This window comes from Pimephales promelas, chromosome 2 (genome assembly GCF_988280905.1).
Source record: "Pimephales promelas chromosome 2, fPimPro1.hap1.1, whole genome shotgun sequence".
Taxonomy (NCBI): Eukaryota; Metazoa; Chordata; class Actinopteri; order Cypriniformes; family Leuciscidae; genus Pimephales; species Pimephales promelas.
Window position 1 is genome coordinate 42,068,878 of NC_142770.1, and position 24,937 is coordinate 42,093,814.

Here is a 24,937-nt window from a genome sequence, read left to right on the forward strand (position 1 = left end):
CGATCGCGAAGAGTTTTCAAAATCATAGAAAAAGCCTATTGTGTGTAGTTTATGGTGTCTATGGGATGCGGAAATGCGCACGCTGTTACAATCATGTCATTTTTGCCGCGCGCACCTTTGGGCTCATGCGGACGCGTCGAGTTAAACAAGATTTTATGCTTTAACCAGTTCAGCCACAGTAACAGCTCATATTAGCCAGCTAAACTTTTACTACCCTGTTAGAAAAAATATATAGCTGCATAGTTTCATGTGGTTCTTCTCCCTCGCTGTATTATGGGTTTGCTATATGTGGGGAGAAATGTGCTGCTGGTTACGTTTGTGAGACAATCAGCTGATCACTATTATTATATTAAATTATATATTAAAACCCTTGATCCTCACCTGACTATGGCTTTGTAAACTGTATCCATGATGTGGTTTATAATGGACTGTGGTACAGAAACAATGGCTTCTTCGAAAGGGAGGGGTGAGCAGTGGGCTAAGCCCTTAGTGCAAACCTGGTGCAAACTCGCAACCGAACCGCTAGATGGCGCTAAAAATCCCACACTGCAACTTTAAACAGGCCTATGAAAATTTCCATTTTAAAAACCTGAATTTCGATGAATATTTTTCAATGCTCACAAATTCAGATACAAAAAAATTAAATAAATCAACGTACAGAATTTCAGATAAAATAGATTCAGGTTAAATTATGAATTATGGGCGTGCTTCTCAGAGTAGTAGCCATCAGCTTAAAAAAAACAATTTCTGGGTTATTTGGCTTGTTTGCTGTACTCTTTGTCTCACAGCAGCTTTTAAACATTGTTTTGTTTTTTGTTATAAGTCATAAATGACAAGGAGGCAGCCTCTCGCAATGCAAATCAATGGAGACGGTTGGATTGTTTTTCTCCCCTGGTGGGGGCGTGAGCAGCCGGTAACAAGAAGTAGTCGAAGGAGAACGTCCTCGTCTCAGTTCTCGCGCATGTGCCCATAAGGAAGTAATGGAATAGTCGAATAAAGTCGTTATTTATGTTTTTTTCGCACAAAAAGTAGTCTCGTCGCTTGATAAACTTATAATTGAGCCGCTGTAGGCACATGGAATATTTAAACCTTTTCTTTAATGACTTTATGGGCCGTCAAGAGCCAGTCCCTTAGGCAGTCTATGTAGGACTGATCCAGCTCTCAGATTTAATCAAAAATATCTTCATTTGTGTTCCGAAGATGAACGAAGGTCTTACGGGGTTGGTACAGGATGGGGGTGAGTAATTAAAGACTTAATTTTCATTTTTGGGTGAACTAACCCTTTAAAGTGTTGTGCTGTTTTATAAAGGCACAAAGCCATATCATGGTTTCGATTTTAGTTTGTTGGCAAAATATAGCGCTAGAGACCTTTATGTTAGGGTATACATTTTACATCTCATGTGTTGGGAAAAGGGAGAAGAGAGAGTTCAGAAAAAGGCGGTTTCGAACTCGGGTCGAGAGCATCAAAAGCTTCAAGCCCTACGACCTGCGCCACCGTAGCTATTTCGTGACAAGCTTCTTTTGCTAAAAAGACAGGCACTTAGTGCAAACATACGCTCCGTTATCTAAAAAGTAAAAAAAAAAAAATTCTTCCCCTCGCTTGGGCCCCAAGTGCGCATGGCCAACTTGCAATAAATAAATTTGATCAGATCGGCCCTCGCGGCCTCGAAACACAACCGGCCAACAGGGAAAACTCCCGACTCTCCCGATTGCCACTCCGCCCCTGGTGCCCAGGGCCCCTTAGATGTCATGGGCCCCTGAGGCAAGAGCCCAGTTGCCCTAATGGTTAATCCAGCCCTGGTGGTCTGTGAGTGGTGTGTGCATCTGGCTCCTCCTAAACGGGCATCCTTTACTGTTCTGATCTGACAATCTTTGGTGGTTGCCACCAGGTATTAATTAGCCCTAAGAGCATAATAATCCTTTATACACAACAACAATAAAATAGCACAATGACAGGATTGATATGGTATACCCACATTGTAACAAATAAATAAAAGATCTTTTTCACAAAAGTTATCTTGCGCTTTTGCCTCCGGCATCGTCCTGTCAGTCATTGCACCTCACTCTAGTCATGTGACTCCTGTGGCTCAACTTACCTCAGTATCTCCAATTTACACTTTATATTCTTCAGTCCAGTGCAGAGCAGCTTCACTCCTGAATCCTGCAGTTTATTATTGTTCATGTTCAGCTCTTTCAGATTGGTGTCTGATCCAAGAACTGCAGCCAGAGATGAACAGCTTTTGTCTGTTAAGTTACAATCATTTAACCTACAATAAAGTCACAACACAGAATTAGATTGAACACATACAATACTTTTTCTATATACTAATATTAATGAAATTTTCCACTTATTTAATACATAAACAGCATATACAGCAAAGAGGCTGAGTTAAACTAACATTTACCTTTAAAAACTACAATTTCCTCAACAATAGTGTTTTTTATACAATGACAAATTTCCAAGACAAATTGAAGCATGTTTGAAAAAATATTTGTGTAAAGCTGTTATCTATAGGATATTTTCTCTATTTATGTCACCTGATAGAGTTTAGGTTCTTGCCAGTGTTGCCGCTGTCTTTCTTAATTGGGGACACTTAATATTAGGGGTCTGCACAAAATCGCAATTAAAGCTTTACCGATTGAAAATCGATTAATAGAATTCCAAAAAAAAGATTTATATATATATATATATATATATATATATATATATATATATATATATATTAGGCATAACATTTTTTGAAATATATATATATATATATATTAGGCATAATAATATTTATGCCTAATATATATATATATATATTAGGCATAACATTTTTTGGTTGTCAGTTGAGGTCATGGGTTGGTAGGTTTTTTTGTTTTTTTCTCCAGTGGCAGCAAGGGATAGAAAGGAAATTATTTGTTATTTTTATTTTTTTTTTAATTTTACATTACAGTAGCGATGGATAGGCGACTCTGTTTTTCAATAACATAGCCTACCTGTACATGTACTCTACCACCTTGTGTGTCCCAGCATGTTACACACACACAAGCTGATTTTAAATGTGTATTATTTCTTCCCCAAGCTCATAAAATAAATTTGGGTCGCACATAAATTGACAGGGTCGGTCGGAGACTGGAATTGAACATTTTTTTTTTTATGCCTTAGTGGTGGGCATGGATTTTTTTTATTTTTTTTATCAAGATTAATCTCACGGTAATCTTGGAATTAATCTAGATTAAAATGGCTTATTTGAATTCATGAAGGCATTCAGAATATGTATGCTACCCAAATAAATAACCTTGCAGGTAGTTTGTAAGATGAGCAGAGGCGGAGCTAGACTCTTTATCATGGGGCTCTCTGCTACCATATGTAATAAAGTGTCACTTGTTGAGCCAAGTAAGCTCATGTTTGTCACGGGGCAGGTCAAGGAAGACGAGGAGGAAGATAGAATAAACACTGGTTTTAATAAATGACACTCAGGAACAGGCAGACAGGAAGACAGCGTGTAAAACACAAACAATACCGGACAAGGGAGTGAAGGCAGGCAGGAACTAAATACACAGTGAAGATGATTAACAAATGACAGTCAGCTGTGCGGGAGGTGATTAGTGTCCATGGTAACAGATGAGGACGGAGAACTCAGACGATGGGAACACGTGGTGAATCAAAACACACGGATAGTCCAAGGGTGGTGACAATGTTAATAAAACATAAAGACTATCTCGTTCTTTTCCTTTTAATGCGCCCGATTTATATTTTCTCTCCATTTTCGTAATTATTCTCTACATTATACAGTCGCACCTCATAGCACCCATTGTACTCCTGAGGCAAGTAGGCCTGCCTTATACGCTGTGTTTCGGTTCATTTATGACTCACAAGACGAGCTTCAGTTCACACGCTGACGCCTCTGTGTCGTGATTATCTATTGTCTGCTATATTTAGTTCTTATTTATTAAATCTAGGCAATTGGTTGATGAAACATTGATTAAAGTTAACATAAAATTAATACAAAGCGAAATTCAACTTAATGAAAGGCTTTGTGCTTTATGTTTAATGTGAAAGTTTTAAAGCAGTCTTTCAGTGCCGCTTTCAGAGTGGTCAAGTCCGTAACGGGGAACTGTCACATAACATTGTTTTTCCCTCATAAATGCGTACATAAAAAAATAATACAAAATTAATATTTTATGTTCCGTGGAGAGCCAACCTTTCTTCAACTGATGGGTATTATTACTTTTTGTACACCTAAAGGTTTTTTTTTTTGTGTCACGTCCGTTACAGATGTGTATTTCCCTCATATTAAATATAAAATGCATTGACTGATATTTTCCTAATGTCTGGATAAACAGATTGGTATTAAATGCCCCTTACAGTGCAATACGGCTAGGTATACATCTGCGCTATATATCAAGGTAAAAGTCATCAAAGCTTGTATAGTATAGACCCAGCTCCCAACCCAACTTTGAGAATAGATTAACGGCAATATTTTTTTATCACTCGACAAGAATCTCACTTTAACACAGCAAGTTAACGCCGATAACGGCCCACCATCAGTGGCGGTTTTACTTTGAATTACACCCAGGGCGAGACCCCCTTCGAGCCCCCCCCCCCCCCCCCATTAAAAAATTTGCATATTAGGCTACTGTAAAAAATCATAATTAAAGTTGATTTTAGTTGATCATTAAGAAAAGTATTAGATAATATGGTGACCAAAATGATCACATACACAGAATCTTGTTCAAAAAGCCTAATACACAGTTAAATCAATTCACCAAGTTAATAACATTAAAGATTTGTTTTAAAGGAGTGTCTTTCATCTTACCTACTAAACTTAAAAAAGGTTAACACAAAAAAAAGGTTTTTATATAAAGATAAACCTCATATTTCAGCATTTAAATCATCTCTATAAAAAGAATGAGTCAATAAAGATACATTCCTGACATTTATAATGCACAGTAGCTTATCTTTTATTATTAATAGTAAAATTCGTACAGATTTTCCCATGGCTGTCGTTGCTATAGAACCATGCACTCATTACACTGAGCTCTCCACAACGACATAGGAGTTCCCTTTCGTAGTCACTTCGAGTTACGTCAGAAGTGACGGAGATTGGGGGTTTCGCATAGAAAGCCAATCCTCTTCGAGTATTTAAACACGAGCCAATGGCATGCAATGCCTTGGGGCTGCGGAAATTTGCATAGCGTACTCCGCCCTACTCCGTGAGTATAAAAGGAGGAAGTGAACGCAACCGCAGTATGTTTTCGCTTCGGAGCCAAGAGAACCTCTTCACTCCTGAAAGCACTGTTCAAGACTCTTCGAGACGAGCGTCCTCTTCAGTGTTGGTGTGACGGCGGTACCCAGCGAGATTCTGCATCGCCTGCGATCTGAGCAGTGGTCTGCCAGACTTTGCGCTTCTCCCTGGTCGCTTCAGCGCTGAAAGAGTGAATTTCCTCCTCTCATTGAAAGAGCTGCACGCGCACGTCTTTTTAAAGACGGTTCGCCCGTGTTCTTCTGGGTGTGGTTGATTTCTGTCGTCATCTGATGGTCACGATCGCTGCTCTGTATGCCTGGGCATTTCAGCATGCAGCAGCAGCGTTCGTGGATGACTCATGTTCCTTCTGTGGGAACATGACCATCTCTACACTGAGGTCGAGACTCAATGATCTCACTTGAGTGAGAGTCCCGGTCCCCCCCCCGCTCGATCGGTTTCCTCCATAGGGGGCCCGTCGACCCGGGGACCTGGTGATTTTACGGTGATGGTGTGGGACAAAGCCCCGACGATTCCTCGGGCCACACCTCCCGCCTCAGTGCGAGAGCCAGCGAGCGTTAGTTCGATTCAGTCGGTTGCTTCTTTGGTGGCACCGGCTGCTTCGGGCAGCGCTCCAGATGATGATGCGATGTCGATCACAGCATCACTAGGCGGGCTTGACTCCTCGGGAAGTGAGGATGCGGCCGCGTTGCCTCCCTCGGGAGCGTCAGCGCCGCCGTGTCTGATCCCGCGATGAGGGCCGTGCTATCTCGGGCGTCCGTGAGCATCGGGTGGGGGTGGAACTCCGCCCCATCCCGATCTCTCGCGGCTGAATAATTGGTTTTTGGGTAACGCTGCCGCCTTACGGCCACGGCCAACCCCAATTTCCTTTTTTCCCCGAGTTGCATGCGGAACTGACACGCACTAAAAAATAAATAAATAAATAATTAAAAAAAAAAAAAAAAAGGCGTGCTTTAGTTCCCCGCCCTTCCTCCCCTCGGCGATGCGGCTGTCTGTGGGTACGCTGGGGCTCCCCCGGTCAACCGGCGGTTGCTCTCAGATGCCCCTCCAAAGCCTATGGGTTCTCGTCGTCTATGGCGGCGCGATTCTGTAGAGCGGCGGGACAGGCAGCCTCCGCCCTGCATATGATGAGCACCTACAAAGCTAGCTGCTCAGGAATGTGCACGAGGAGGTGACGGACCAAGCGAGCTGAGAGCCTGCCGCCTACCTTGTCCTTAAACGGGTCACGGAGGCGGTCGCTCGCTCCCTTGGTCAGGTGATGCCCACCGCTGTGGTCCAGGAGCATCATATGTTCGGCGGTGCGGTCCAGGACTTTGCCCAGCACTTCTCGACCGCCTAGGAGCAGACGAAGGCGGTTTCTCTGCCCCGACGGCCAGCTGCTGCCTCCAACCAGCCGTCGGCTCGGACGCCTCCGCCAGCTCGCCGCCAAGGACGCCCCCCTGCGGCTCCCTTCCCTCCCACGCGGCCCCAGCAGCAGCCTTCAGCCGGTTCGCGTCGCGGAGGAGGCCACAGGTAAGCGTCCCCCCCCCCCCCCCCTCAGGCCGTGTGCCCCGCTAAACGCCAGGCGAAGCGATGTTCCTGAGGCGGGCCGCTCAGTGATAGTGTCATGGTTTTTCTCAGGAGGCGGTGGCAGGGCCCCTCCTTCCCCGGTGGAGGGCCGGTGGAGAATCTTTTGTTCTAGCTAGCTCCCTGAGCTGGTTGAGGAAAAGCTGACACTGTCATGGAGCACACAGACTGGCATGAGCGCGCACGACGTCCATTGCGTCGCCCCGTTCATTCCTCTCTGTCTCGGAGGGCGCGGAAGGGTGCGTGTGTCGTCCCCGGGCTACGCCAATCCCTTCCCCCTCTGTCGCCAGACCCCCGGCAGAACAGACCCCCGTGGAACGCTCTGCCTTCCCTGGTCTCTTCTGTCGGGGAGCGGGTTTCGACGGTGCATCCGGACGGGGTAACTCCTGCACGCATGCCGGTCGACCCGCCTCGCTGCCCCTCCGGGGGGACGTCTGTGGTTCGCATGACCCCGTTGGCTCACTTCCTGGAAGCCTAGCTAGCGCTTCCCGGGTATCCCACTGGGTCATCAGAACGATCAGATTCGGCTACGCGATTCAGTTCGCACGGTCTCTTCCCCGCTTCAGGGGAGTTCGCTCCGCGATGTTTGGTGGCAATGCCCCAGTCTTGAGAGCGGAGATTGCGACCCTGCTGGCGAAGGGTGCAATCGAGACGGTCCCTCCAGCCGAGGTGAGGTCCGGGCTTACAGCCCCTACTTCATTGTCCCCAAAAAAGACCGGTGGGTTACGACCGATCCTGGACCTGCGCATTTTGAACCGTTCTCTCCATCGACTACCGTTCAAAATGCTCACGGCCAAACGCATTTTCGAATGTGTTCGGTATCAGGATTGGTTTGCAGCGATCGACCTGAAGGACGCGTACTTCCATGTCTCCATTCTCCCTCGACACAGACCGTTTCTTCGGTTTGCCTTCGAGGGCCAGGCATACCAGTACGCCGTTCTCCCAGTCGGGTTAGCTCTGTCCCCTCGCGTCTTCACGAAGATCGTCGAGGCAGCCCTTGTTCCCCTTCGCGAACACGGGGTTCGCACCCTGAACTATCTCGACGACTGGCTGATACTAGCACACTCTCGAGCTCGGGTTTTGCGAACACAGAGACCTGGTGCTACGGCACCAAGCCCGTCTGGGCCTTCGGGTCAACCGGGAAAAGAGCAAACTTTGCCCCGTGCAGAGGATCTCTTTTCTCGGCATGGAGATAGACTCGGTCGCCATGTCCGCGCAGCTCACGACGAGCGCGCGCACTCACTGCTGGCTTGTCTTCGACAGTTCGAGGGCAAGAGTGCGGTTCCACTGAAACTATTTCAGAGGCTCCTGGGGCATATGGCATCCGCGGTACGCCGCTCGGTTTGCTTCATATGAGACCGCTTCAGCTGTGGCTTCGCGATCGAGTCCCGAGGTGGGCATGGCATCGCGGCTCGCTCCGAGTTCCAGTGACTCCGACGCGCCGCCGAACCCTCTTCCCGTGGTCGAACCTCAGCTTTTTACGGACTGGGTCCCTATTCAGCGAGTTTCCAGGCATCTCGTTGTCTCCACGGATGCGTCTACCACGGGTTGGGGTGCCATGTGCAATGGGCATGCAGCCGCCGGTTCCTGGACAGGAGCCCAGCGCCTCATGCACATCAATTGCCTCGAGCTGTTGGCAGCACGGCTCGCCCGGCACCGCTTCCGAGCGTGCTCAAGGGCCAGCATGTGCTTGTCCGCTCAGACAACACTACGGCAGTAGCGTACATCTACCACCAGGGGGGGTCTACGCTCGCGCCGGTTGTCGCAGCTCGCCCGCCACCTCTTGATATGGAGTCAGAAGCACCTGAGGTCCCTTCGTGCAGCTACATTCCTGGAGACCGGAACCGGGCAGCCGTCGAGCTGTCCCGGGCCCGTTCCATCTCCGGCGAATGGCGACTCCATCCCCAGTCGGTCCAGCTGATTTGGGACCAGTTCGGGGAGGCACAGATAGACCGGTTCGCCTCTCGGGACTCGTCCCACTGCGCCCAGTTTTTTCCCTGACCCGCGGCTCTCTCGGCTCGGATGCGCTGGCGCACAGCTGGCCACGGGGCCCACGCAAGTGTGCGTTCCCCCAGTGAGCCTCCTTGCACGGGTGTTGTGCAAGATCAAGGAGGACGAGGAGCAGGTCTTGCTGGTAGCCCCCTACTGGCCCACCAAGACGTGGTTCTCCGAACTCATGCTCCTCGCGACAGCACCTCCTTGGCCTATTCCTCTGAGACCGTACTCTCTCAGAGACGGGGCACTCTGTGGCACCCTTGTCCCGATCTTGGAGGCTGCACGTGTGGCTCCAGGACGGGACGAGGCAGGTTTGAGTTCGCTGCCACCTGCGGTGGCGGCAACCTTCACTTCCGCAAGAGCGTCGTCCACGAGACACCTTTATGCGTTGAAGTGGAACCTCTTCGTCAATTGGTGTTCTTCTCGCTGAGAAGACCCCCGGAGATGTTCGATCGGAGTCGTGCTTCCTTCCTGCAAGAGGGGTTGGAGCGTAGGCTGTCGCCCTCCACCCTTTGGATTTATGTCGCGGCCATTGCCGCGTCTCATGATGCAGTGAAAGGTAAGTCTATGGGAAGCATGACCTGGTCATCAGGTTCCTGAGGGGAGCGAGGGGGCTAAATCCGCCTCCCTCCCCTCCTGCCCTCTGGGGACCTCTCAGTAGACCTGGGTGCTCTGCAGAGGCCTCCCCTGGAGCCTTTGCAGTCGGTAGAGTTTTTGCCCTGTCCTATGTGACAGCACTCCTGATTGCATTGGTCTCCATCAGGAGAGTAAGGGACCTGCTCGCACTCTCTGTTGACGAAGTGTGCCTGGAGTTCGGGCCGGCTTACTCTCACGTATTCCTGAGACCCCGGCCTGGATATATGCCCATGGTTCCTACCACTCCCCTAAGGGGACCTGGTGGTGAACCTGCAAGCGCTGCCCCTGGAGGAGGCAGACCCAGCCTTGGCACTGCTCTGTCCGGTACGTGCTCTCCGCACCTATGTCGACAGAACGCAGTGTTCAGGACCTCAGACCAGCTCTTTGTCTGTCATGGGGGGAGCCAGAAGGGAAGGGCTCTCTCAAAGCAACGGCTGTCCCACTGGTTAGTGGATGCCATTGCTTTGTCTTACCAGCAGCAAGGCCTTCCGTGCCCCCTTGGTGTGACGGCCCATTCCACTCGGAGTGTGGCCTCCTCTTGGGCTTTAGCGCACGGCGCCTCGCTAACAGACATCTGCAGAGCTGCAGGCTGGGCGACACCCAACACCTTCGCCAGATTCTATAATCTGCGAATTGAGCCGGTATCCTCTCACATACTCGTTTCGGCCAGTTCTGGATCCGCTCTGGTGTCTTCGCTTGCTCGCCACTCCACTCCCCGGACTGGATAAGTGCGATATTTCCTCAGTTCTTCCATTGAAGCCTTGAGTCCTCCAGCACCGACGATGCGGGCACCACTGCTGTGGCTCTGGATGCTGGCTAGGTGCCTCCATGCGTACGGTTCCCCCTTGGTAACCGTCTCATGTGTATTATCCACTGTAAGCCTCTCTGAGCATGTGTCTTCCCTTGGCAAGCCATCTGCCACCCCTGGAGCTGAAATTAGTAGCCACCTGCGGTTGGTGCTCCAGTGATTCCATATGTGTTCCTATGTGGCCATATGTGTATTCGTAAGTCCTCCCTTCGGTAGGCAGCTGGTAGCATGTCCCCTTCGGGATATGTTTCCCAGTGTACCTTGGTAATCCTGTGTCTAAGTCGGATCCCCTAAGGAAAACAGGTAAGGCTCGGGGGTTCAGACTTTCGCAGGGCACTGGAAGACAGCCTGAAGTTGGCGTGATGGCACAGACCCCCAATCTCCGTCACTTCTGACGTAACTCGAAGTGACTACGAAAGGGAACGTCTCGGTTACGTATGTAACCCTCGTTCCCTGAGTAGGGAACGGAGACGTTACGTCTCCCTGCCACTTCTGCTGTATCGCTGGGTAGATGCCGAGTTCAGTCTTGGCTCCTCAGCGAAGACATACTGCGGTTGCGTTCACTTCCTCCTTTTATACTCACGGAGTAGGGCGGAGTACGCTATGCAAATTTCCGCAGCCCCAAGGCATTGCATGCCATTGGCTCGTGTTTAAATACTCGAAGAGGATTGGCTTTCTATGCGAAACCCCCAATCTCCGTCACTTCTGACGTAACGTCTCCGTTCCCTACTCAGGGAACGAGGGTTACATACGTAACCGAGACGTTTTAGTAGCTAATGTATTTCCACCACAGAAAAACGCTTGCTGTAGCTCTGCTAAAATATTTATTTACGGAGAAGAGAAAAACACCCAAGTGTTTGGGTGCACGTGCTGAAAAGTTTATGAGCGCGCTTCCCGTGCGCCTATTTGAAACATAGAGGATTTGAAATAACGACCTCGAGAGCGCAAAAGACGCGATACGTGAACTAATCAGGAGATCCCCTTGACATCGTTTCTGCGCACGGCACCTTCTCAGCAAGCAGGGCGCCATTGCCAATAATTGAATCGAAATGATAAAAAATAGAAAAACTTCGCGGCACAGAGTATTTTTTTAACTGCTCGTGCCGCCCCCCATGTGACATGAAGAAATGCCGCCCCGGGCGACTGCCCGGTTCGCCCGTGCCTAGAACCGCTACTGCCCACCATATTATATTTTGTAATGGCGTGCAGGGGCGGAGTGGCAATCGGGAGACTCGTAGAGTTTCGAGGCCGCGAGAGCCGGTCTGATAATAGTGATAAATTGTAAGTTCTTAGCAACAGCATCCGGCGGACTGGTGTGCGGCCGCTGCCCGCTGGTCAAACTGTGCAGCCTCTCTGCTCAACCCGTAAGTAAATGCATCGATCCACATATTTTGTTTGAGTTCTTAAATGATCTAGTGCTAGATCTTTTGCCAAGCGTGTCAGAAGTTACAGGTTCTAATTCACACTCATATAGTTTTTTCCTCTCTCTCATCAAAACCGAATATGTTCAGTGGTTACAGTCTATATCAAGCAGGGACACAATTATGTGCATTTTATTTGGTGATATCATCGGCGATAGATTGAAGAGTGCGTCCGAGTGAAGACTGTGCGCGCACCACAAGAGTATGAAGTACCAGGTTGACTGGTGGTTAAGTTCTTCATTTAGCATAATTGTTTGTTTGATCTGACTACAGCACTTTAAAGCTAAATATAAAAGCTGTTTATTTAAGTTTTATTTTAAACTTAAATTAAATGTATTTGAAAGCTGGCCAAAGCTTGGCATTTTGAACTTTTTAGTTGCAAAAGTTTTTATTTTTGTATGAAGATATAATGTAATAGCAAAATACATTTAATTTGTTGTGTTTCTTTTCTTTTAAATTGTAAGTCTACTGCAATACTGTTTTTGCAAAAACTACAATAAAACCTGTTGGAAAGCATCTTTTGCAGTGATTTTTGTGTGAGCACATCAGTGAACAACCCAGACCACTCAGTGAGTTTCACGTCTTAGTAAACTAAAGTTTAATGTGTTTTATGAATGATTGTTCCAGTGCACATAGACAACCATTGTGTAGGTGGGGGGTGCTAACACACAAACCTAAAATTCTCGGGACAGCAGCATTTGTCCAAATTTCAATCTTAACCGTTCTATTTCATCAGAAACGATCTTAAAACAGGGCTTTAAGTGTAAAATACCAAACTAACCCTTTAAACTACAGAAGTACTCATAGAAATAAGCATTTAAATATATAATTACTGGGAGAAACTGAGGGACAACTAGTATATGATGTGGTGAGATGTAGGTATTTTATTTTAGTAGCCTGTTTTATAAAAATCTCAATGTTTTATCTATAACCTTTCGAAATTTCATATTACGTTTTGGCAATATAAATAACATCTATTCTGTACCAAATTACATTATTTCCCCCCAGTTTGGGTATATTAATAAAATATGGATTTTTTTTCAACCTCAAGTATGAGTATGTGATAATATAATATTCTATATAACAAGTCATACAAGTCTGGTGTATCATGTGATACAAAACAATCATGCAAACATTTTTACAAGATATTTAATATTTTGTCTTAAATTGTGATAAACTGTCTCCACACACACACACACACACACGCAGGTATAGCTTCATGTTTATGATGGGGAATAACTATTGAGATAAATGCATTTTTCAGATGAGATTAAAACATGACAAAATATATTAAAAGACTTACAGTGCTCTTCTGGAGGCTTTAATGACTGCCGATAATCTAATGAGACACTCGTTTGATTTCTTGAATTTCTGAAGCTCAAACTCCTCCAGCTCTTCCTCTGATGTCAACAACACAAAGACTAAAGCAGACCACTGGGCAGGTGAAAGGTCACCAGATGAGAGACTTCCTTTGCTAAGGTGGGTCTGAATCTCATTCACCAGAGTTTGGTCGTTCAGTTCATTCAGACAGTAGAACAGATTGATGGATCTCTCTGCAGGAAGATTATCCTCTAATTTCTGCTTGATGTACTGAACTATCCCCTTGTTGCTCCGGTCAGAGTCATCTCGCTGTGTCAACAGACCTCGTAAGAGTCGTCGATTGGACTGGAGTGACAAACCGAGGAGGAAGCGAAGGAAAAGGTCCAGGTGTCCATTGTCACTCTCCAGCGCCTTGTCCACTGCAGTCTTGAGAAAATCAATCATGGTTTCATTTCTGTTTTCCTGTTCTGTAGACTCATGATCAAACACACTTGTCTTGTTGATGTCTAGAAACAGATGTGCATAAAGGGCTGCAATAAACTCTTGAATGCTCAAGTGAACAAAGCAGTACATGGTACCAAGAACGATCCCTGTTTCCTCCTTAAAGATCTGGGTACACATGCCTGAGTACACTGATGCCTTATAGACGTCAAGACCACAGGCTTCCAGGTCTGTGTCATAGAAGATCAGGTTGTTTCTTTCCAGCTGATGAAATGCCAGTTTCCCCAGTGAAAGGATGGCGTCTTTATCCCAGGAAACATCTGGTGTGTATTCTCCATCATATTTCCGGCGGCTCTGCTGGATCTGAAAGCGGAGAAAGTGTGTGTACATTTGTGTCAGAGTCTTGGGAGTGTCTTCAGTGTTTGATTCCTGCAGTGTTTTAGAGATCTCATCAGCCTGAGTGTTTTTCACATCATTATTTCTCTTCTCCTCCAGAATGTTCTGGAGAACAGTGGCTGAAATCCAGCAGAAGACTGGGATGTGGCACATGATAAAGAGACTCTTTGATTGTTTAACATGATCTATGATTGTGTTGGCTTGAATATCATCCTTGAATCTTTTTTTGAAGTACTCTTGCTTTTGTGCGTCGCTGAATCCTCGTATCTCGGTCAGCCGGTCGATACAGTCCGGAGGAATCTTACTGGCAGCTGCTGGTCTGCTGGTGATCCAGACGAGAGCAGAAGGAAGCAGATTTCCCTTCATGAGGTTCGTTAGGAGAACATCCAGAGAGGCTGGTGACGATACATCACGCCACATCTCATTACAATCAAACTTCAGAGGAAGGCGACATTCGTCCAGTCCATCAAGGATGAACAGCACTTTGAACTGATTCCTTCTTGTAAGGTTCAGTCCTTTTGTCTCTGGGAAAAACTGAGTTATAAGGTCCATCAAACTTAGTTTTTCTTTCTCCTTTAAGTTGATCTCTCTGAATGGAAGAGGAAATATGAAGCTGATATCTTGATTTTCTTTTCCTTCAGCCCAGTCCAGAACAAACTTTTGCACAGAGACTGATTTCCCGATGCCAGCGACTCCTTTTGTCAGTACAGTTCGGATCTCCTCGTCTTGTTCAGGCGCTTCAAACAAATGTGTGCATTCAACCTGTATCTCTTGTGCTTCATGACGTCTGGAAGCAACTTCAATCTGTCTGACCTCATGTTCAGTATTGACCTGTTCACTGCAACCCTGAGTGATGTAGAGATCTGTGTAGATGTTATTCAGGAGTGTGGAGTCACCTTGCTTCGCCATTCCTTCAAACACACATTGATACTTCTTCTTTAGGCCACATTTCAGCTGATGAATGAAGAACAGCTCATCTAAACACAGGAACAGAAAATAGATAGTTTTAGTCTTCATTTTCTCTCCTACATTTATAAGAGACAATCAGACAGATGATGACGAGTCTCTTGCCTTCTAGAGCATCAGCAGCTTCATCTTGCTTCATCTCTCTCAGGTAATGTAGTGTGAGATCAAGAGCTGCTGATTTGATACTGGATCTGTTCTCATTAAAGTCCTTCACAAAGTGTTGTGTGTTCTCATGTTGTAATATTTTCTTTAACTTCTCCAGTTCATTCTTCAGAAATGTGATTATTTTCCTCTCAAGATCCTACAAACAAAGTAAGAAAGAGATAAGACAGTATAACATAATTTAAGCAAAATTGTACATCTACATTTTGTCAACACTATTCATTAAATAATTATAATACACGTACATAGAAAAATCCAGTTAAAGACATGATATGATAACCAAGTTGTACTAAAATGTGTTTAAAAGGAAAAAAGGAGAGGAATTTTTTTTTAATTACAATTATTTCTTTGTTCAATAACATATTTGTTTGTTATAAATATTAAACATTTATAAAATGTGTTTTCCTACCTGGAAGATCCCAAGAAGTTTGTCTTTGAAATTCTTGTGGTTCCTGTGAGTCTGAAGGTCTGAGTCTAATGTCTCATATTGAAGCCTGTAATCACATTAGTAAAATAAAATACTAACTGATATTTTACAGAAAGAGAAATAAGCATTAGCTGTGAATACTCTGACAAACATTTGATCTAAACATGTTTCATGATTGGTATTCACTGATACAACTTTTAAACAGTCACCACGTGACACACAATGAGCAAAACAAAATACCTTTTATTAGATGATGGTGATTTCTCACTGAAGTTTGGTGGATTACCTTTAGACCAATCACTCTTCAGAGACACAGAGCTGGACACATGTGAGCCTGATCTTACACTGATGACACAAAGAACAGAGAGAGAAAACACTTTAGTAAAGTAGGATCAACTGTGTCTGAAACACATCTGTGTCTTTATCTAATCCTCCACAGAAACACACACACTCACACAATTTACAGTTTTATAATTAACCATCATTTTATTTACTGGCTCACATTATAATGTGTAACTATGACCATTTTTCAAGATGTAAACAACACTGGTCCAGAAACACTTCCTGTTTCAGTTTGTAACTGTTTTCTTTATTTCACATGTAAAGAAAACATCTTAAAGATGTTGTTTAACTTTTTTAATTCAGTTTTAAATGTTCTGTTGGTTGTATTTTATCCCAGCTTTTATGTAGTGTTAAAGAACTGAAACAGGAAGTGCTTCTGGACCAGTGTTGTTTACATCTTGTGAAATGGTCTATAGTTTAAAGGGTAATTCCACCGATGGAGACATGAATATGTATTGAAAGTGGGTCATATATGTACAGTAGTAGAATAATATCATACATTTCTAATTTGGGTCCTTCTTGTCCGATAAAAGGCAGAAATGACTTTTTAGTGCCCTACTTGTGCATTGTAGACAACAATCCCCATAGTGCATTGCAATGCTCAGCTGCGCAGGCCACTCCCACTTAGGGCTGCACCAAACGATTATTTTGATAATTGATTAATCTAACGATTATTAGAATGATTAATCGACTAATCGTCGATTATTTTGTCGGCTAATCATTAAGTTTGGAATGATTATTCAGCTTTTTCAATTAGTTAAAATATTGAGTTATATATATTCTTACTATAATATTAAAAAGAAAATCAGTTCAGCTTTTGAAATAGTTGTTTTAATTAACTTAGAGCCAACTAAACAGGTCATTCTCTTTAAGTTTCAGATTCTGGTCCAACTCAAATCACATCCAAAAGATCAAATGCTCTCTAATTGTTTAATAGGCCCACTGCTTTTCTTAGAACTGAAACAGAAAAAGGGTCATTTACTTCAGGACAAAAAATGGTAAAATATTAATCTGCAAACCTTTATTATAAATAAAAAAAATATTATTATTTTTTTTTTACATGACAATTGAGCTGACAAGGACGTTCTCATTTACCTTTTAATTTACAGTATGAAAAAGAAAAAGTAACTGCCATGAGATTCTTCCTAACATCTTTTGTAAGTCTTCATTATTATGGAACAAAATACAGGCGAGTGATAAGACTACCTAATAGTGTTACAATAATAAAAACAGCCAGGACTCCTAAGCTCAATCAAGCTTTAGTATATGCAAAATATCTAATCTCAAAAAATCTAGAGCGAGTGAGCAAGAGTGCGCATGCGAGACAGATCAGACTGTGATCCAAACCGTATAATTACCTTTATTATTCATTCCAGAAATGGGGGTTACATTTGTCTTGCTTTTGATTAAATAAAAGCTAAATTTGCTTTAAGTTGTCTGCCGTTTGTACTTATTGCTTTCCTTAATAAGTAAGGGGAAATCGTAAAAAAATTGTAAATCGAATTTAAAAAAATAAAATCGGAGATTTTATTTTTAGGCCATATCATCTACGCTACCGCCTGGAAATCATTTCGCACAATGAAATCAGATAATGTATGCTAATATAATATGACGATGTAAGAGCGTCAAGGCGGCCCCCACCCAATCAGTCAATGAACTGGCGTGATTCTACATGGGCTTCAATTGCCACACTTACTCTGATGCGTAGTTTTACACGTCAAATGCAGCCAAACCTTGGAGCGTTTTGTCTTCGGCATCTTCATTAATCCCCTCGCTAAGAGTCTCCTGCATATTGATAACGACTCCCTTATGCCCGCAAATTACTGTAGTTAAAATCTCCGGGAATCTAGAGCGAGTGAGCCCCCTATGGGCAGGTTTGAAAGGGTGGGAACTAGTGCTTGTAGTCTTTACAGAAATCCCCCCCCCCCCCACACACTTCCTACGATGACGTAAAATTACGATTTTTGCGTCATTGTAGGAGGAAGTGAAAAAGGTAAATAGTGGATTTCTCTCGTCTCGGGAAAATGAGAGAGTGTTGCACGACCATTCAATAGTATAACTGGGTTTCTAACAATGGAAATCTTAATGCAAATGGGTGGAGTGTCCCTTTAACAATTTCTTTAATATACATGAGTGAGATTAAATATGTTAAGAATATATAATATACTTGACCATAATTTAAGAGAACATTTCAAGTTTTTATTTATTGACAGAATAGAGAACAGAAATGTCTGTGCAACAGTTTTGTTAGCATACTTGAATTAAATTGAATTACAGGTCCTTCTCAAAAATTTTGCATATTTTGATAAAGTTCATTATTTTCCATAATGTAATGATAAAAATTAAACCTTCATATATTTTAGATTCATTGCACAACAACTGAACTATTTCAGGTGTTTTGTTCTTTTAATACTGATGATTTTGGCATACAGCTCATGAAAACCCAAAATTCCTATCTCAAAAAATTAGCAAAGATTCCTGAGGCTTTTAAAAACTCCCAGCCTGTTTCATTACTCCAAACCGCAATCATGGGTAAGACTTGAACCCCATAGAGAATCTGTGGGATATTGTGAAGAGAAAGTTAAGAGACCCAACACTCTGGATGAGCTTAAGGCCGCTATCGAAGCATCCTGGGCCTCCATTACACCTCAGCAGTGCCACTGGCTGATGGCCTCCATGCCACACCGCATTGAAGCAGTCATTTCTGCAAAAGGATTCCCGACCAAGTGAGTGCATAACTGAACATAATTATTTGAAGGTTGACTTTTTTTGTATTAAAAACACTTCTTTTTATTGGTCAGATGAAATATGCTAATTTTTTGAGACAGGAATTTTGGGTTTTCATGAGCTGTATGCCAAAATCATCAGTATTAAAACAATAAAACACCTGAAATATTTCAGTTGGTGTGCAATGAATCTAAAATATATGAGAGTTTAATTGAAGAGTTCAGATGCAAAAGCCTCTAAGTGCCATTTGAAATTTTCTTCTAGAATGATCATTTTTATCAAGCTTATATATTCAAGTTCAGTAATTTCACTTAAATGACAATTAATAGGTAATCTTCATTGCAATTTAAGTGAAATGACTGAACTTAAACATTCAAGTTTGATAAAAATGATCATTCTAGAAGAAAATTTTAAATGGCACTTAGAGGCTTTTGCATCTGAACTCTTCAATTTTTATCATTACATTATGGAAAATAATGAACTTTATCATATGCTAATTTTTTGAGAAGGACCTGTAAGTGTATAGTTGTTTTCTAATGTCTGTCAATAATTTTATGATCTAAATACTAAATTAATTTATTTGGATTAATTCAGCGTCAGAAGGTTATTAACAAATTATTAACTGTGATATTTTCTATAGACCAAACAGGGCTTTATAAATAATGTCACTTTTAATTTAAGAAGTTCAAATTGAAGTTGTTCAAGGCATTTGCAAATACAGAGCAATGTTTAAAGTTGTGTTATTGACAGGGAAACACAAAGTCCAGTGGAGTTTAAAGTGAGAGTGTGAAAACAGACGCAGTCTCACCTGTGTTTCTCTGAGAGACTCATCTGAGAGAGAGAGTCCTTTCCTCTTTCCTCTGACATACTGCAGCTAAACTGACCCAGAAAACTGATCAGAAAACACTCAATCCTTCAGCATCACCTGCAAATCACAACATTTACACACATCAACAACATCTTATTGAAGAATAAAGAGTTAACATCAACAACAGCAACAGCAAAAACAATCTATCAAATAAAGTGAGTTTCAAACAAATATATTGCCATGTAAATTAACCGAATGGTCTTAATAATTTCTGATTGTTTAATGAGTTTAACTGACTCTAAATATGAATTCATTGGGCACAGAAATGTACACTGTGCTGGAAAACTGAACCCAATTTGATTCTCTATTACAGTATAATATCATTTTATAATCATATTTATTACCCAATCTTTATTAATCGTTGAATCGTTGTCAAAGTTCACACTGATGGTTGATTTCATTACTTTCAAATGTCCTAATAACTGATTGAGTAAAAGTAACCAGAATTATAATAGGCATACTGTATAACTAGGCCTACTTATCATAATGATTTATTTATTTTTTACATTAAACAACATTATACAATATTATACAAATATAATAATGTTATTAATATTGCTAATTATAATATTGATGCAATTATACATAATACAATATTTAGAATGAAATTATTCATTTATTTATTAAAAGCTCGAAAAGCTTTCAAGGTATTAACACACTACCCATTCAAGTGTAATTTTAAGTAACACTGTTTTATGTGACCCTGGACCACAAAACCAGTCACATGGGTCAATTTATACATCATATGAAAGCTATAAATATGTATGGTTTGTTAGGATAGGACAATATTTGATAGAGATACAATTATTTGAATATCTGGAATCTAAGGTTGCAAAAAAAAAAGAGAAATTGAGAAAATCTCTTTTAAAGTTGTGCTTTTATGTTCACGACTGCCCTGCATACACTCACAAAAATGTATTATGTTTTATTTTTGCGATAGGAAACTTACAAAATTTCATCATGGAACATGATCTACTTAATATCCTAAGGATTTTAGGCATGAAAGAAACATCTATATTTTTGACCAATACAATGTATTGTTGGCTATTGCCACCGTTGCGACTCGTGACTGGTTTTGTGATCCAGGGTCATTTACAGTATGTGCTTTATAACAGCGCCTCAGATTTTAAAAGTCCACAAAAGTTCTGCAAAACACAGTAATTTCAACACACCTTAACTAAATATAAAAATATGCAGAATACACATAAAAAGCTTATAATGTAAAATAACAAGCCCATTTATGGATATTAAGAGCCATCTTCAAGTACAAACGTAACATTTGAACATTTGAAGTTTAAAAATTTGTAATTTTTGTATAAACAACTTGTGAAAATGAAAATATGACCGGTAAATGCAATTATAAAATATTTGGTAAATAGTTGTATTTATAATTTATTTATGTTATATTATTCTTGTAATGTGTTTTAGTAAAGTCATAATTTTATAACATTGTTTTGAACTGCTTGCTATAATTGATAATTAACTATTTCATTGTGCGATTTTCATTTTTATTTTTTTTTTATTTTTTTGCCTGTGCGGTGAATTGTATTAAAGCCAAAACATAAATCCTAATAATAAAACTAAATCATAATCATTTTAGATGTTAATAATAATTTTGGGAAACCACAACAATTAACAAAACAAAAAAGTAAAAAAAATGTATTGTCCCTGTTTCTTTAGAAAATAGTGTATGACCGACTAGCCACTTTCTGCATTAAGAGCAAATGCTGCAACTGAACAAAGTCCAGAGTTAGTTAATAACTAGCGAGTAGTTCCTACGCCTCAAGTGTGGACTTTGTGTCCAATTTAAGAAAGAACTTGTTTGTCTCAAGACTCTTTCTTGCCCTGTGTTGTTGTGTGTGATTATAAGAATACTGTCTAAACAGGGTATTCACGTGAAACGACACTATATACTGAATAAATAGGTAATGTAATCTAAGCATAATACGATACACAAACGTTGTCTGGATTGGCTCCAGAAGATTACTTCTGAAGATGACGCAGTTATAGACTAATAGAATGAACCAGTAACAGCTAAAAACTCAAATTATCACACTAAAGACAAGAAACAAGATGTTAGATTCATAAAAGCATAAGATATAACAAACACACTTCTCTTGAACACACACACAATAAAGGAAACTCTATAGCGAGCAGTTGACTGTTAATTATTAACTTTTTAAATGTATTATTTGACAAATCTAGTGTTTGATCATGTCTAAATATTTATTCAAATGCAAAATCTAAAAATAAGTATGGTAAGCAGTAATGACCTGTAATACTCTTTTGAGTAACTAGACTAGTAGAGACATGTTTATTTATTAAAGAGCCATACAGGCACCTAGTGTGTAAACCATGGGATTACAAATGGAAATTATCTTTTTTTGGCCACAAAATTACTCTAATTTCCCTCATTTTAAACCCTTTTCTCCATGTGAGCATCTAATACACTAATTGTAATATAAATATATATTTTTTAAAAATAGAAAAAATATGATTTTAAGTTGTTTCTGTCACGACGGGCAAGGAATGAAGTGCAGAGAGAATCCATGTGCAGAACTTATTTAATAAAATACAAACATGTAACTTAACCAGAGACTCAAGGCAGGAACACGGAGGGTGCTTCTCATTTCTTATTTGTGCTTCCTCGTTTCCTTTCCTTGCTTCCTTTCCTTGCGTCTCAGCTCCACCCCCTGTAGGACGCGAGGGGGGGAAGCGAGGAAAGGAAAGGAGGACAGAGGAATCGAATAAAAGCTTTTTTATATACATTGGAGTACTTGATGACTCGAGCGTCACTCCACAGTGTCATCAGCAGCGCTAAAAGGATCTGCCCTTATGTTGTTAAAGTTTGGTTATTTAATAAATTAATAATAAATAATAATAAAGATAGGCTATACTGTTGAAATATCAGAGATGTGTGGTTTATATAAACTGCAAAGGTAAAGTATAAATTAAAATGATTGTGACCGATGTGAAGGGGGAGGAGAATTGACACGTGCGTCACGTTTAGTCAATATAACAGTTCGGCGTAGGATGCACCTGTGTATCCTCGCTTATGACTCCTCAGGAAGCCTCCTATCTCCTCGATCCTCGACTCCTCACGGTGCAATTAGAGAATTGAGATGTCCTTCAAGATGGCTGAGCTCGATCGGTTTCCGGGTCATAGGAGGGAGGACGGAGGAGCGAGGAGACGAGGAGGGATATTGAGAAGCACCCGGAATAGCGAGACAGTACCATCAACGACTGACCAGGAACAACTAAACTACAGGGGTATAAATACAGCGGAAAACTAGCTAGACAAGATAACAATGGGGTGTGGTTAACAAGAAACACCTGGGAAGACTAATCAAACTAATGGGGAACTGAAAACATGAGAGGAGACAGGGGAACACAGACTTGAATATGGCATAGCCCCCCACCTAAGGAGTGGATTCCAGACGCTCAAAAAACACAACAGTACAGGAGGGTGGTGAAGCGGAGGTGGTCTCGGGGGAGGGACGGAGGGCCAGACCTGCACTGGGAACCAATACCGGGATATAGCAAGGCGGGCCTGGGCCGTGGAGCATGGGCGACGAGGGCGGATCAGGCTGTGCAGGCGGCCAGGGCGGAGCAGGATGAGCAGACGGCCAAGACTGTGAAGACCCTTCGGGCGGCCACGGCGGTGAAGACCCCTCGGGCGGCCACGCGGTGAAGACCCCTTTGGGCGGCCTCGGCGGTGAAGACCCCTCGGGCGGCCTCGGCGGTGAAGACCCCTCGGGCGGCCACGGCGGTGAAGACCCCTCGGGCGGCCTCGGCGGTGAAGACCCCTCGGGCGGCCACGGCGGTGAAGACCCCTCGGGCGGCCTCGGCGGTGAAGACCCCTGGGGCGGTCTCGGCGGTGAAGACCCCTGGAGCGGCCTCGGCGGTGAAGACCCCTGGGGCGGTCTCGGCGGTGAAGACCCCTGGGGCGGTCTCGGCGGTGAAGACCCCTGGAGCGGCCTCGGCGGTGAAGACCCCTGGGGCGGTCTCGGCGGTGAAGACCCCTGGGGCGGCCTCGGCGGTGAAGACCCCTCAGGCGGCCACGGCGGTGAAGACCCCTCGGGCGGCCACGGCGGTGAAGACTCCTCGGGCGGCCTCGGCGGTGAAGACCCCTCGGGCGGCCTCGGCGGTGAAGACCCCTCGGGCGGCCACGGCGGTGAAGACCCCTCGGGCGGCCTCGGCGGTGAAGACCCCTGGGGCGGTCTCGGCGGTGAAGACCCCTGGAGCGGCCTCGGCGGTGAAGACCCCTGGGGCGGTCTCGGCGGTGAAGACCCCTGGGGCGGTCTCGGCGGTGAAGACCCCTGGAGCGGCCTCGGCGGTGAAGACCCCTCGGGCGGTCTCGGCGGTGAAGACCCCTGGGGCGGCCTCGGCGGTGAAGACCCCTCAGGCGGCCACGGCGGTGAAGACCCCTCGGGCGGCCACGGCGGTGAAGACCCCTCGGGCGGCCTCGGCGGTGAAGACCCCTGGGGCGGCCTCGGCGGTGAAGACCCCTCGGGCGGCCTCGGCGGTGAAGACCCCTGGGGCGGCCTCGGCTGGTACACTGGGCCCCCCCCAAAAAAATATTTGGGCAGAGTCCCCGGATTAGAAGCAGACGGGGAGTGGACGGTCTCGGGCTGGACGGTCTCGAGCTGGACGGTCACTGGCTCTGGCTGGACGGTCTCGGGCTGGACTGACACTGGCTCTGGCTGGACGGTCTCGGGCTCTGGCTGGACGGTCACTGGCGTTGGCTGGACGGGGCTGGTCGGAACCAGCGGTGAGGGGATTTCAGATTCGGGAAGGCTGGATGGAACCAGCGGTGAAGAGAGTTCATGCTCGGGGGGGCTGGACGGAACCAGCGATGAGGGGAGTTCAGATTCGGGAAGGCTGGACGGAACCAGCGGTGAGGGGAGTTCAGATTCGGGAGGGCTGGACGGAACCAGCGATGATGAACGCTCGGGCTCGGCAGGGCTGTCGGTGCGTGCAGGCTCGGCAGGGCTGACGGTGAGCGCAGGCTCGGCAGGGCTGATGTTGATATCTCGCATAATAACACGAATAACTGGCAGGGTGCAAAGATCTAGTTGAGCCCGCACATCCGACAGGATGCGCAGGTACTCAGACCAATCAGGCATAGCGGCAGTCATCCTGGAGATTCAGATCAGGCGAGGGCACCTAATTAGCTGCAGATTTTCCTGAAGTCCTGCTGGATTCATAGGTGATCAGTCGTTCTGTCACGACGGGCAAGGAATGAAGTGCAGAGAGAATCCATGTGCAGAACTTATTTAATAAAATACAAACATGTAACTTAACCAGAGACTCAAGGCAGGACCACGGAATACCGAGACAGTACCATCAACGACTGACCAGGAACAACTAAACTACAGGGGTATAAATACAGGGGAAAACTAGCTAGACAAGATAACAATGGGGTGTGGTTAACAAGAAACACCTGGGAAGACTAATCAAACTAATGGGGAACTGAAAACATGAGAGGAGACAGGGGAACACAGACTTGAATATGACAGTTTCTCAGCTGTTTAATTTGTCATCACAAGTCATCGCATCAAAGTTGTCGTTGCCACTGGTAGGCAACAATTCGACACACACACACACACA

The 24,937-nt window shown here is 44.1% G+C and overlaps 1 protein-coding gene across 2 annotated transcripts in view; it reads right to left on the bottom strand.

Annotated features, from left to right (window-relative positions):
- LOC148997433 (NACHT, LRR and PYD domains-containing protein 3-like) overlaps positions 1-24,937 on the bottom strand; it is a 41,599-nt gene that overhangs the window by 16,189 nt on the left and 473 nt on the right. The window contains exons 2-6 of one of the 2 annotated variants that reach the window (XM_089122568.1): positions 19,268-19,384; positions 15,631-15,735; positions 15,373-15,457; positions 14,907-15,102; positions 12,978-14,812 (exon numbers count right to left, since the gene is read on the bottom strand). In XM_089122568.1, the coding sequence (XP_088978694.1) occupies positions 12,978-14,812; positions 14,907-15,102; positions 15,373-15,457; positions 15,631-15,735; positions 19,268-19,326 (2,280 nt within the window). In that variant the 5' untranslated portion in view covers positions 19,327-19,384. Of the gene's footprint in view, positions 1-2,096; positions 2,268-12,977; positions 14,813-14,906; positions 15,103-15,372; positions 15,458-15,630; positions 15,736-19,267; positions 19,385-24,937 lie in introns of those variants that run through there. The other variant, XM_089122566.1, reaches the window with a different exon arrangement.